The sequence below is a fragment of the Crotalus tigris genome, unplaced genomic scaffold, assembly GCF_016545835.1.
Source record: "Crotalus tigris isolate CLP2741 ecotype Arizona unplaced genomic scaffold, ASM1654583v1 scf7180000017865.1625608, whole genome shotgun sequence".
Taxonomy (NCBI): Eukaryota; Metazoa; Chordata; class Lepidosauria; order Squamata; family Viperidae; genus Crotalus; species Crotalus tigris.
In genome coordinates, this window is record NW_024096686.1 from 279,790 (window position 1) to 291,949 (window position 12,160).

Here is a 12,160-nt window from a genome sequence, read left to right on the forward strand (position 1 = left end):
TGCAAATAAAAGTACTTTTCCCCTAACTTTCTTTCTTTTTCTTTCTTTTTCCTGGCCAAGCACAGCGAACTGCATCCAAAGAAATACTAACAGGCTGGATTTATTGCAGAAGATAGCATGGAAAAAGACAGACAGACTGAGGTGGCTAAATCCAGTACCGTGATATATTGAGCCAAATGTGAGAGGTATAAATACTTTGCCATTGACACCACCTCTCCCTTTTAAAAAGGAAGACAAATACTCTCAACACTCTTGTCTCAGGCTAGCTTGCTGAAGGCGCCCTCATAAAAACTTAAGATAAACAGTTTATCAAGAGATGAATGTTCCACTGCAGTTTTGAAAACAAAGCTCTCTGCCTTTCAGAAAGAAAAGGAGGGGGGGGGAACCTCACCAAAACTGGATCCTGGTTAGTATGGACTTAAAAGACATAGAAACAATTGCTGCACGAATGGGTCAGCCAGTCATCGAAAAGAGAAATTTAAAAATGCTGTCCCACTTTCTCTAGTGTTTACAAACAAAGAAGTATACATGCAGGAGTCAGCTCCATGTGTGGCTGAGTGTGTGTAAGAGAGAGGGAGGAAGAGAGGGACAGGGAGAGGGGGAGAGAGAGAGAGAGAGAGAGAGAGAGAGAGAGAGAGAGAGAGAGAGAGAGAGAGAGAGCGCTCTTATTGTACTCCAGATATTGAGGTATTTTAAATGACAAGCAGTATACACATCAAATAAAGTCTCCTATTATTCCATGTTACCCCAGTCAGCACCTAATCCCTGGAAAAGATGCCAGGATTTAGGCTGTTTCATTTTCTTTATTATTTTAATAGAGGAAGGTCTAACAAATGTTAAGCAAAGGGAAAGCCCTGGCTGATCTTCTGAGCTTGGGGTGGCAGGGAGAGTTTTCCAATGCTGTCTCCACTTTAGCTCATACAGAAGTGAATGGCATTCATTTATAAGGGGAAAAGTAAGGTGGCGCAACAGCTAGAGTGCAGTACTGCAGGCTACTTTAGCTGACTGTGTTCAGCAGGTCAGCGGTTCAAATCTCACCGGCTCAAGGTTGACTCAGCCTTCCATTCTTTCGGGGTAGATAAAATGAGGACCCAGATTGTTGGGGGCAATGTAAATATATATATACATTGCTTACTGGTGTACGCCGCTTAGAGAGTGCTTGCACTTAAAGCGGTATATAAGTCTCATAAATAAAATAAAATAAATAAAGTGGATGTTTATGCATCCCCAACATAGGGAACATAGATTTGCATATAATTTACATGTGAGTGCTTTTTCTCTCCCCTTCCTCCACTGCAAATATCAGGATTTGTGGCCCGTTTTACAGTGTTGTTAGTGAAATCCAATAATCACTTCCAGCTTTTGGCAAAATTGCGTTCATAGCGAACCATTGGTTCACTTAATGACCATTGCAAGAAAAGTAATCATAAAATTAGATTGGTCACATGAGTAACTCAGTTTACAACCATCGTGAGTTATGATGGTAAAGGGCAGGCTCCATTACAATTGTAACTCGAGCCCTACCTTCAGCGGATGTGGCTTCTTTGGGCATCTGGAAATCACTTTGGATGAGTGACGTGGGGTGACCCTGCCATCCACCAGCTGGAAACATGATGTCATAGGGCTATGTTCTAATGTTTTTGAGGTTTCTTGAATCCTGATCACACTTTTTCAAAGACTTGCACAGTCTGTCTTTTGGGGCTGTGCCATCTAAGAGAGGCACCTCTACTTGAATCATTATGGAGATTTCCTGTCCAGTTATGTCCGACTCTAGGGGACAGGGTTCGTCTCTGTTTCTTAGCTGAGGGAGCCAGCAAAGACAATTTCTGAAGTCCCTAAGTCTTAAAGTTGCCATGTTTGCTGACCCCTGGGCTAGAGTAGTGGTGGCGAACCTATGACACAGGTGCCAGAGGCGGCACTCAGTGACCTCTCTGTGGGCACGCACACTGTCGTCCCAGTCCTAAGTCTTTAGCTGGGTTTTATAAAACTTTTTCGCTTTAGGCCTCCGCTGCCGTGTGCAAAAAAAAAAAAAGGTCCATCAATCAGTCAATTTCAACTTCTCGCGGGGAAAAGAAAGATCTTGCAAAGTTGGAATTGACTGAACTTTTTAGTCCCACCCAATCTGCCATTACCACCGCAGCCACACCCACCCAATGGGCCATACGCACCCGGCACCTGACGATGCATAAGTGGGTTTTAGGTTGCAGTTTGGACACTCGGTCTCTAAAAGGTTCGCCATCACTGGGATAGAGCATCAGTAGAATTCTAACTAATGGAGGTGTATTTGTTTTTGCAGTCTAGGCATTTGCTAGGTCTGGAAACGTGACAGCTAATTCTCGTCCAAAAACAGTTTCTGACTCTAGTTTCCTTTGGTCCTATTGATGCATCTGTCTTCTCAGAATTTCTCAATCCTAAGCATTTCATCTGGAGGCTTGTTTTCAAAAGGAAACTTATTTATAGATCATTTATCATGGCTCCTTTATGTTTCCTGCCCAACTCTTCCTCCTCCGATTTCTGCAAGAAATGCTTGGCCTTGGGGTGGCACCCAGGAGCCACATTCTTAAAAGCTGTGGGTGGAGTCAGAATAGCTAAACTGGATCTCATTTATCTCATTTTGATTTACATTTAACCTTAATTAAAGGTAAATATAGTTAAGATGACTGCTGTCCGGTCACAGACTTAATATTTTTTTCCTTCTTTCACATGAACATTTATAATTTGGTTCCTGGAGGCTACAACCCAAGACTTTGGGAAACACATTCTAATCTCTACATTCCAAGGTCCACCTCATTCTGTAAAACAATCCTGTTAACTTGGGAGAGCCGATACTCCCCATTGCTTACTCACCAATTATACAGTGACCTCTCTCCTGACATCTAGAAATTAGGACTTCCCACTTGAAAGCAAACATCTCTTCTACAGAGCTGGCTTCTACTTGTTGCATCTCAACACTGTGTAGACTTCTGTCCCAGGATGCTTCTGTTGCTGCTGTTTTTAAATTACAATTACAATTACAAAGGATGTTGATGCTGAGTACATAGAAGTATTTCATGAAGGCCCATGTTTAACTCTATATTCCTTGCCGGCCGTGACTCTAATGGTCAGATTATATTTCTGAAAGCAAGCCAACAAACGGCCCTCTTCCATGTGATACGCACAAAAACATCTATGGTAGGACTGATTTTCCAAGAAAACAGGCTGAAGAAAGCATACATATGTTCAAGATAGTAGCCAAGGGAGCAAATACACAAGTGACGGATACTTTCAGAGATTGATACTCCTATCAAATGGTAAGGACTGGTACATTTTTATCCACACAAGTCACCTCCCTGACTTTGGAGCATAGACCATAAGCCTAAGGACTGTGTAATTTCAGACTTCAAATAGGAGAGATGTACTCTTTGAGGCATATCTATGACATGTTGCAGTGTATATAGTAATACCTCCCCAATTATATCATCCTGCTGCTTTAGATCTAGCAGATAAGACATCTGCAGAACTTACATTTGGTAGGCTCTATGCAGTGGGCCTTATCCACCATGGTGCTCACCTTATGGAACTTTCTCTCCACACACACACCAAAATTAGGTTAGTTCCATCCCTCTCAATGTTCTGAAAGTCCCTCAACATCTGGCTATGTTCCCAAGCTTTGGGATCTTAGAGAACTATAGATGTGTTTTAATGGCTCCCCTACTGTGGATATATTCTCTCTCAGGTTAGGATTTAATAGTAATTAAACTTCTATTTTTTAATATTTGTTTTTATGTATATTGTTTTTTGCCATACCCCCGTCGCTTCTTGTGAGATGGGCAGCTATATAAATTTGATAAACAAACATACTCCATTCCAAAGACCGAATGTGATTTTTCACCCACAGGCTTGCTATTGGGTGTGAGGCAAGCACATTTCTTTCAACGTTTGATAGGGTGAGAATGTGCAGTAGGAAATGTGAGCAGGAATCTGGGAGGAAGCAACTTTGAGTGCTGCCAGATTTGGGGAGAAGCATAAATCATCCCCATGGCTTAGAAAGGCTGCCTCTGCTGGGATGCAAAATGCAGAAAGAAACAAACACGATCACCTTGGCCAATGCAATGAAACAAAATGATGGATGCTGCTATCTGTGGCACAATGAACTAGAGATACTTGCCTATTGCTTCATTGCTCCATAGTAACAAGCCTGCTTAGTATCGTTTCAATGATTATTTAGAAACTTATCCTAGCCAAATTGATATCTGGAGAAGCATCACGCAATTGTTTAAGATCAACCATAAAATGACAGCAGTCAGATTAAAAGAGGCTTAGCAGTAGCCATGCTCACAAAAAGGTAGGTGAAGGTTGCCAAATAATCTGTGTTAAAGGATCTTGAGTATATACACAATGAGACACGCTTGACTGTTTACTTGTGAACTCTTTGGGTAATTGAATGTTTGCTAGACCAAGGTAAATGGCACAGGAGGCCTCATTCTGCCTGTTTTATTGATTCTGCAGCCTAAACAGTCATAAAAATGATGTTTCTTTAGTAAACAAAGCAAGAAGATGGGAATGTTAAGGTTATTCATTTGAAATGAGGCATTTGTAAGATATTTCCTGGCCTTTCATTTTGTCCACAGGAGCCGAACATTTTGAGCCCCTTGATTATCTGTTGAAAATATCATTCAATATGCCAAATCCAAACCTTCAAAGTTCAACCTTCAGAGTCAATATTGACCTTTTGAGATCTTCCATCAATCTTTAAACACTCAGCTTGTCCTTTTTATATCTTCTTCATAACTTGCACTTTCTGCGCTGCGGCATCTTCATCTGAATATAAGAGTTCACTAACTCTCTATGGCACAATTAAATAATAAGGATCTAATTATCAGTAGTGAATTTTATCATGTTTTCTTAACTAGCACTGTTGGTGCTGATGGCCTGCTTTTCTAAGCAATCCTGATCCACATGTCCTCCCTTCCCCACTACCAGGCAGCTATTTTAGAAGCAAAAAATAATAAATACATATAAATTTAATATATAGTTCGGCCTTGGGCTCTAACTTTTTAACAGCTGAACAAGTATTTTTGGATTTCAGAAGCCAACTCAGTGTAGCTGTGTCTGAAGAAAACTCCTATCAATTACCCTATCTACTACTGAATCACTTGCTATGTGTATGTAAGGTGGTTAACCACTTGCTCAGACTGAAGAAGCTACTTGGATAAGCAGCAAATTGTTTCAGACTAACAAGAAAAAAAAGTCCAGTTGCCCTAACTCAACTTCCAGAAAACTCAACCTGGATGGCTGAGAGTCTTCATCGGCATAGTAACTAGACAGTTCATATAACCTGGCTAAGCACAACCCGAGTATAGTATTTGATAAGGGGGGAGAGGGGAGTTCCTGACCTCAAAGATTGATAACATATCAAGAGGTTGGTGTGAATTGTCTTGTTGTGTGTTCAAGCAATTGCTCGTCCAAAATATCGTTATTATTGTTTTTAAAAGGAGACTAACACTGTAGTTTGATCTGGCAAAACAAGAATGAACAGCAGGCACAGTATTCAGGTACTGGCGGGAAGGAGACAGTCCAGGACTACAGCACAGCTGGAAGGGAGCATCGGATCCCCACCCAGAACAGGTTAAGGCAAGGCACCTCCCCTTTGGGCATTAGTGTGCCTCACACTGACTTCATGGAGTGATCTGAACCACAAGACAGAAAACACAGTTTCAGTAGCAGAACATCTGGCTAATCTCACAATACAGCATTAACAGCAGGATTACCAGTGTTAAGGGAAACTGCGCAGATGTGCCCTCCTGAAGGAATAATCTCCTAATTTTCAAAACCTGTCAAAGTCATCAGGACCATAGTTAATTCTCGCAAATATAAATGTCATAAAAGCAAGCACTTTATTTGGGAAAAGGCCTTGGCGATGCTGTTCCCTTCTTTGAAACTGTCAATCATAAAAACTCTTCTTTTTCTTTTCTTTTTCTTTCTTTCTTTCTTTTTTTTGATAAGAGTGCGCTTCAAGGAAAATCTCCCCCTTCTCTGAAAATATAATCTCTGCATTTCTCTACGTATCTCGATTGCTTCTCAAATTTTAGAAGGAACTTGATCGTGTTTGGCTGGATTGGTCAGCCCAGAAATGCCTACCTCCAAAATGGTTCGATGCACATTTCTCATTTTTGCATATCTGCAACAAGCTCTACCCCGTTTTAGAAACTCCCATCCTCTATTAAGGCTGAAGAATGAACATTTGGAATTGTTCAAGCTTTTCTGGAACAAAACTGGCTATTTCCACCTTTTTCCTAGCCTTTTTCTAAATGTACTTTAAACTCTTGGCATTTGAAATATTATTGGTAGTAAGCCACCCTACCAGCAAGAAGAAGGATAATAACAGAGTCTGGCCTGAACAGTCTTTTAATCTGAGAAAGTGGAGAATTTAATTAAATACATTTTAGAGCAGAAAATAATTTTTTTCCCATATCTGTCTCCAGAGGGTTATGAACATCACATCAGATGTTATAATCCGACTCTATCTTACTCAAGGGTAATTACCTTGAAGGAAAATGATCCTCTCCAACATCCTCCATAAGCTTTGTAGCTGGATTTGAACTTGAACTTACCTTCTAAAATCAACAGTACATTTTAGATCAACCTTCCACAACTTTGGCAGCCGTCAAATAAGTAGACCACAAATCCCAGAATTCTGAGTAATGGCCATATTGGTACAGAGCGCAGATAGTTTACATTCATACATCTAGCGGGCATCCAGGTTGGGAAAGATTGCTTTCCATACATTTATTGATATGTTTACAGGATGCCACGCGTGTGCAACTAAAAGAGATCAGATTCGTGCTCTGAAGAAAATCAAATTTTAAATTCCTTACGTGGCATACCTGGAAGGAAGGTCCTGGGAGACCTGGAAGGAAAAGAGAAATGTAAAACAGTCAAAGGTATGATATATTATTCTTTCACTTACTTGGATTTAGATTCAGTTGCAGGCCTTATAGGGGGTATGCCGTGAACATTAAAAAGTCGATGTAAAGGCCTTGCAGAAAAGTTTGATTTTTTGAACAGGGGTTTTGAAAGAATCGGGAATCAATATGTTTTCACAGCCATCCCAATCAAAAGGAAGTCAGGTAGCAGATGCTGGTTGCTGCCCCATTTTATTTCTCCATGCACAATGACCTCTTGTGCATCAGTTGCAACCCTTTCTGGAACTAAGGGCTTTGCTCAAAAGTCAAATGCATTTCATATGGCACGGAGCTGACCCTAAGGACAATTTAGAAGTTGGTTTAACATGCATTGGCCCTGATATTTATGGCGCACTGAGGGTCACTCGTGCAACAACTCTACTACAAGAACTGCATTAGTTGCCACTTTGCTCTGGCCTAGGTGCAATTTCATACTTAAAGACCTATTTGGGCTAGGCAGGGGCTGGATCTCTCTCCATCTGCCTTCTCTGGGTTAAACCTGCCACCCTCTGAAATCAGAGACAGTATTAGGGCCCCACCACCAAGGAAATGCCATCTGCAGAGAACCCGAAGCGGAAGGACTGAAGTATGACCCTTCCCTTTGGAAAAACCTACCCCTGTGTATTCAGATCACCCCATCCTGATTATGCTTCTAAACAGCTCTGGGAACATGACTGGTTAGGACAGCAGGTGACAGCATCTACCTGACCTTGTAAAGTTAAGCAGGGTCAGGCCTGGTTAGTGCTTGGATAGGTCACAAGCAGAAATCCCAGTTCTATCAGCTCAACTGGGATATCCAGAAAAAGCTACCTTAAGGAAGCATGCAATAGCACACTCTTTTTAAAAAAAAAAAAAACCTGCATGGTATATGTAAAATCCACACAAGATCGATCATTCATTCACAGGATTTGTATGGCTGTCCATTTAAAAACATAACTCTGAGCAGTCCCTGTGTGGCAAACAAGTGAATGATTTCACGATACCTTTGCTAAATCAAATTTAGTTTTAAATGGTAAGTTAAAATCTTAAATAGATGGAATTGCCTAAGCAAGTCTACTTGACGCTCTAAGTGACAACACCTTGTCACAATGGCCAGGCAACAATGTTGTTTTTTCGCTTTGCAACTCTCAATTACTTTTTCTGTGTCTGCACCCACGAGGAAATTGCAAAGAGGGATGCGAGCTCAAGCTGCGGCCAGCAGAGGGCGCCCTCCCTTCCCCTCCTTCTGTCTCTCTCGCTCTCCCCCCCCCCCCCCTTTGACTTAGCATTAGCCAGCAATTTCACGCTTGGAGAAAGGCGGCGTTTGCAGAGCCCTTCTTGAGCCAGAAGCCAACTAGAATTACATCACGGGCTCAAGCGTGGAGCCGCGCAAATAAATGCAGCGGCAACCTGGTACTAGGGCCATCCTAGGGGGGGAAAGGCACGAGGTGAGCGAGTTTGAGCGGCTAAGGAGAAGCCAGTCCGGAGGATGCAACGCGGCGCTTTGCAAGGTTGCACAGGCTCGCTGTCGCGGTGTATAAAAGCTGGCCGTAAGGCCGCCTTCTAATTCATAACCCAGCTCAGCGAGGAGCGTGCCCGGTGGAGCAGTGGCCAAGCCACCTCGGATAGTTCTCCTTTGCTACAGAGAAGCAATTGAAGAGGCTCCTGCACAGAGCATCACTTTCCAGCCGCGCTTTGAGCTTGCCGCGGACGCAACGGGGAGAAAGAGGCTGCCCCCTCCCCACCTACTCCCTTCGGCTGGGCCGGCTGGAGCAACCGCCTGAGAGTGATTGCCTCCAGGACTTCGGGAGCAGCAGATCGCCTTTGCCTCCCCCCCCCCACAACACACACGCCCACGAGTTCGCTCTTTTAAGGAGAAGTGCCTGAAAAGAGCGAGTCGGTGGTTTCCATAGTGATGGAACAGAAAGTGCAGGAAATTTAAAGACGCTGGATCCTCGCGCAGCAGACAAACTGGTGCCAACGTGCGTGGCGGCGGCGGCGGCGGCTGTTGCAAACTGCAAAGAGACGGGAGCCGAATGGAAGTTTGCAGAGGTCTCTCCTGAGTGACGCGGCGCGCAACTCCTTAAGTCCGGAGACAGAACAATTGCATGGGGCACCCTACGCTTCTCGCTTTCTGCACCGGGCTGCCGAGTTTCACGATCAGCATTCCTTACTTCTAAACGGCGCTCTCTTTTTTTTTCTTTTTTTGCTGCTGCTGTTGCCTACTCACCGGATCCGAGGAAAGGCGTTTGGGCAAGGAGGCTGCAGCCGCTGAAGGCAAGCGGCAGGGGACGGACCCTCCTCTCCTGCCCCTCCTTGCTTGGATACCCTCACCTCCTTTCTCCGGCCGATGTCTCTGCTCAGGCCCGCTTCTGTGTGAACCCTGCCCCCTTTCCCCTCCATCCATCCCTCTGTCTCTCTCTCCGAGCATGGATCACCTTCGGTGGCTGGTGAGGCTTTACGCGTTGGCGGTTCTCCTAGGTTTCCGGCTGGAACAGGGCGCTTGCCAGCACTACCTCCACATCCGACCGGCCCCCAGCGACAATTTGCCCTTGGTGGATCTAATCGAGCATCCGGACCCTGTCTTCGATCCCAAGGAGAAAGACCTGAACGACACGCTGCTGAGGACCCTGCTGGGCACCCACTTCGACCCGAGCTTCATGGCGATCTCCTTGTCCGAAGATCGTCTCGGAGGGGACGACCTAGCCCAGCTGGACCTGCTGCTGCGGCAGAGGCCCTCCGGAGCGATGCCCAGCGAGATCAAAGGTCTGGAGTTTTACGACGGGGGGCTCCAGGCCAGCAAAAAGCACCGGCTGAGCAAGAAGCTCCGTCGGAAGCTGCAGCTCTGGCTGTGGTCTCACACCTTCTGCCCGGTCCTCTACACGTGGAACGACCTCGGCAGCCGCTTCTGGCCCCGCTACGTGAAGGTGGGCAGCTGCTTCAGCAAGCGCTCTTGCTCCGTCCCGGAAGGCATGATTTGCAAGCCGGCCAAATCCATGCATCTGACCATTTTGCGGTGGAGGTGCCAGCGCCGCGGGGGGCAGCGTTGCACGTGGATCCCCATCCAGTACCCGATCATTTCCGAGTGCAAATGCTCCTGCTAGGGTGGGGGAGCCGCAACGCGTGTGCGCCCTCCGCTCCAGTCGCCGCCAACGTCCCGAGGAAAAGAACAAGCCAAAGCAACACCTTGCCTCTTTTTCGCACCGAACCATCCGGCCCGCCAAGCCGGGCTTTTGGGTCGACTTCAAGACGCTACAAAAGAGATGGACGTTGGCCTCCCCGTTGAAATGTTGCACTGCTCCGGGTTGTGCAAGCCAGGCAACTTTTTGCTTTTGTGTAAAGGCGAGCGTGCGTCACGAAAGACCTGGGAGAGTCCTTGCGCGCGCGGACCCTCTGCCCTGGAAGACCACCCAAACGCCTCTGAAAGCAGGTCAGTGTCACACCGCGAACTCTCCTCGTCTGCTGTACTATTAAGAGTAGATTCGCCCGGATCATCGCGATTGAAGTTTTCTCCACCCACCTCCCCGTCTTTAATTTATATTCCAGGAAGAAGCGTTTGGAGGATTTAAAAACAAACGCTCCTCAAATCTTGGTTGTTGGATTTTTTTGTGTTTTTTTTTTTTTTTTGCAAAGGCTTTTTTTTAAAGAAAAAAGAAAAGAGGACTTTTAACATAAAACATTTTATTATAAATGGAAATATTTTCCATTCTTTGGGGGTGGGAAGTCTTTTGAGTGATTTGCGTGTGAATTTTTTTACAGACTTCCGAGGTTATTACTAACGATACTATGATGAAAGGTTAAGACACCTTGTTACTGTTGTACATAGCGGGTTTGGTGTTATTGTTTTTTTTTTTTCTTGGAACGTCTTTTATCTTCTGTACGTGAAAGAGAGTTTGCTATTTATTCTTTATATTCATTCCCTTGTAGTCGAAAAGTTCAGCTCAAAATTAAAATCAACCACTAAAAGATCAAACCCTCCTTGGATTCTTGTGGGGCGCGGTTGGGGAGGGGGGGCGCCGGCCGAGGCGGCGTGCGGCTTGAGAGGCGAAGGCACCGCCCCCTCCCTCTTTCCCAGCAGCGCCACCTTCCTTGGAAGCCGGTCCCGCCGGGTCGGATCGGCGCGACTTCCCAGCCAGCCCGCTCCGCTCTGCTTGGGAGCGGGAGAAGAACTCTGGAAGGCGCGCTGCTTGTTTGTTTGCTCGCTTCTCCGCCGCCCCGCATTTGGCCGTCGCCCCCTTTGGAAGGCGCGAGGCAGACGCCTTCGGAGAGACGGCGGCGGGAGGCGGGTCCCGAAAAGGAGGGGGGAGCCGGGTGGTTGCCGCTTTTGACATCTCATTTACCAGGAGCCACGTGTCTCTGACACCTACCCTTGTGGCCGAGCCCCGCTGAAACTCGAGCCCCGACGGCGCGTTCTTTGGCGCTCGCTGCAGACAGTCGCCTATCCCGGGCACGGCCGAGGCAGCGCCCCTCTCCGCTTATCCGCCCCTTTTCTCTTTAACCCTTTCCCTTCGGGAAGGGGAGCGCTCGCCCGGCGGGAAATTTCCCTGCCTTTCCCTTGCTTTCTCCTCTTTCCCCAACCCCAAACTGACACCCCCCCTTTTTTTCCCCAGTAAAGATGAGTCTCTTCTCCCTCATCACATCATACCAAATGACTCTAGAGAGTAGCCCTTCCAGCCTGTCCGAGTTAGTCCCCCGCTGTTCTAACTTTTGCTCTACTCTGAAAAAAATGGGACGATGTTAGCATGTTTGGGTTTGCATTGGTGAAGGAGTTTTCACAGCACCAGAGGTCTCCCGCCTACCACTAGAGCCAAAAAAGAAGGAGAGGCTCTGATCAACCTTCCCCATCAACCAAGGATGAACTGAGTCGGCAAACTCAGTTTTCTGACTCAGGAAAAAAAAAAAAAAAGTTTCATGCAAACAAACTTTCCTCTCTCACCCCGCAGAGCTTGGTACTCTGGTACTTCTTTTCCAAACCAAAATAATTTGTAATGTCATGCAGGATGCTTAAGAAAGCTCATTTTTACACATTCACCCGTTGATGTGGCACCTACCCCTGAGGTGCATAGGTCCAGTCACGTACAGAAGTTGCTTCTGTTTTAGAATTGCTTAAACAGATGTGGGGCAGTCAAAAAATCAGATATTTACATGAAGGTCTAGCACGCTGATGTCCGGCCTTTTGGTTTCCTGGCCTGTACTAATTGGAGAGGAATTGTCTCTGGCCACATTTAGTTAATGTA

At 45.6% G+C, this 12,160-nt stretch overlaps 1 protein-coding gene across 1 annotated transcript; it reads left to right on the plus strand.

The window, feature by feature from the left end:
• The first annotated feature begins 8,363 nt into the window (after nucleotides 1–8,363).
• NOG (noggin) lies at nucleotides 8,364–11,489 on the plus strand. Its single transcript, XM_039343569.1, has one exon. The coding sequence runs from the start codon at nucleotides 9,353–9,355 to the stop codon at nucleotides 10,025–10,027; it is 675 nt and encodes a 224-aa protein (XP_039199503.1). The 5' UTR covers nucleotides 8,364–9,352; the 3' UTR covers nucleotides 10,028–11,489.
• The last annotated feature ends 671 nt before the right edge of the window (nucleotides 11,490–12,160 follow it).

Coding starts and splice junctions, on each gene's coding strand:
- NOG (XM_039343569.1), top strand. CDS start 9,353: ATGGATCACCTTCGGTGGCTGGTGAGGCTTTACGCGTTGGCGGTTCTC.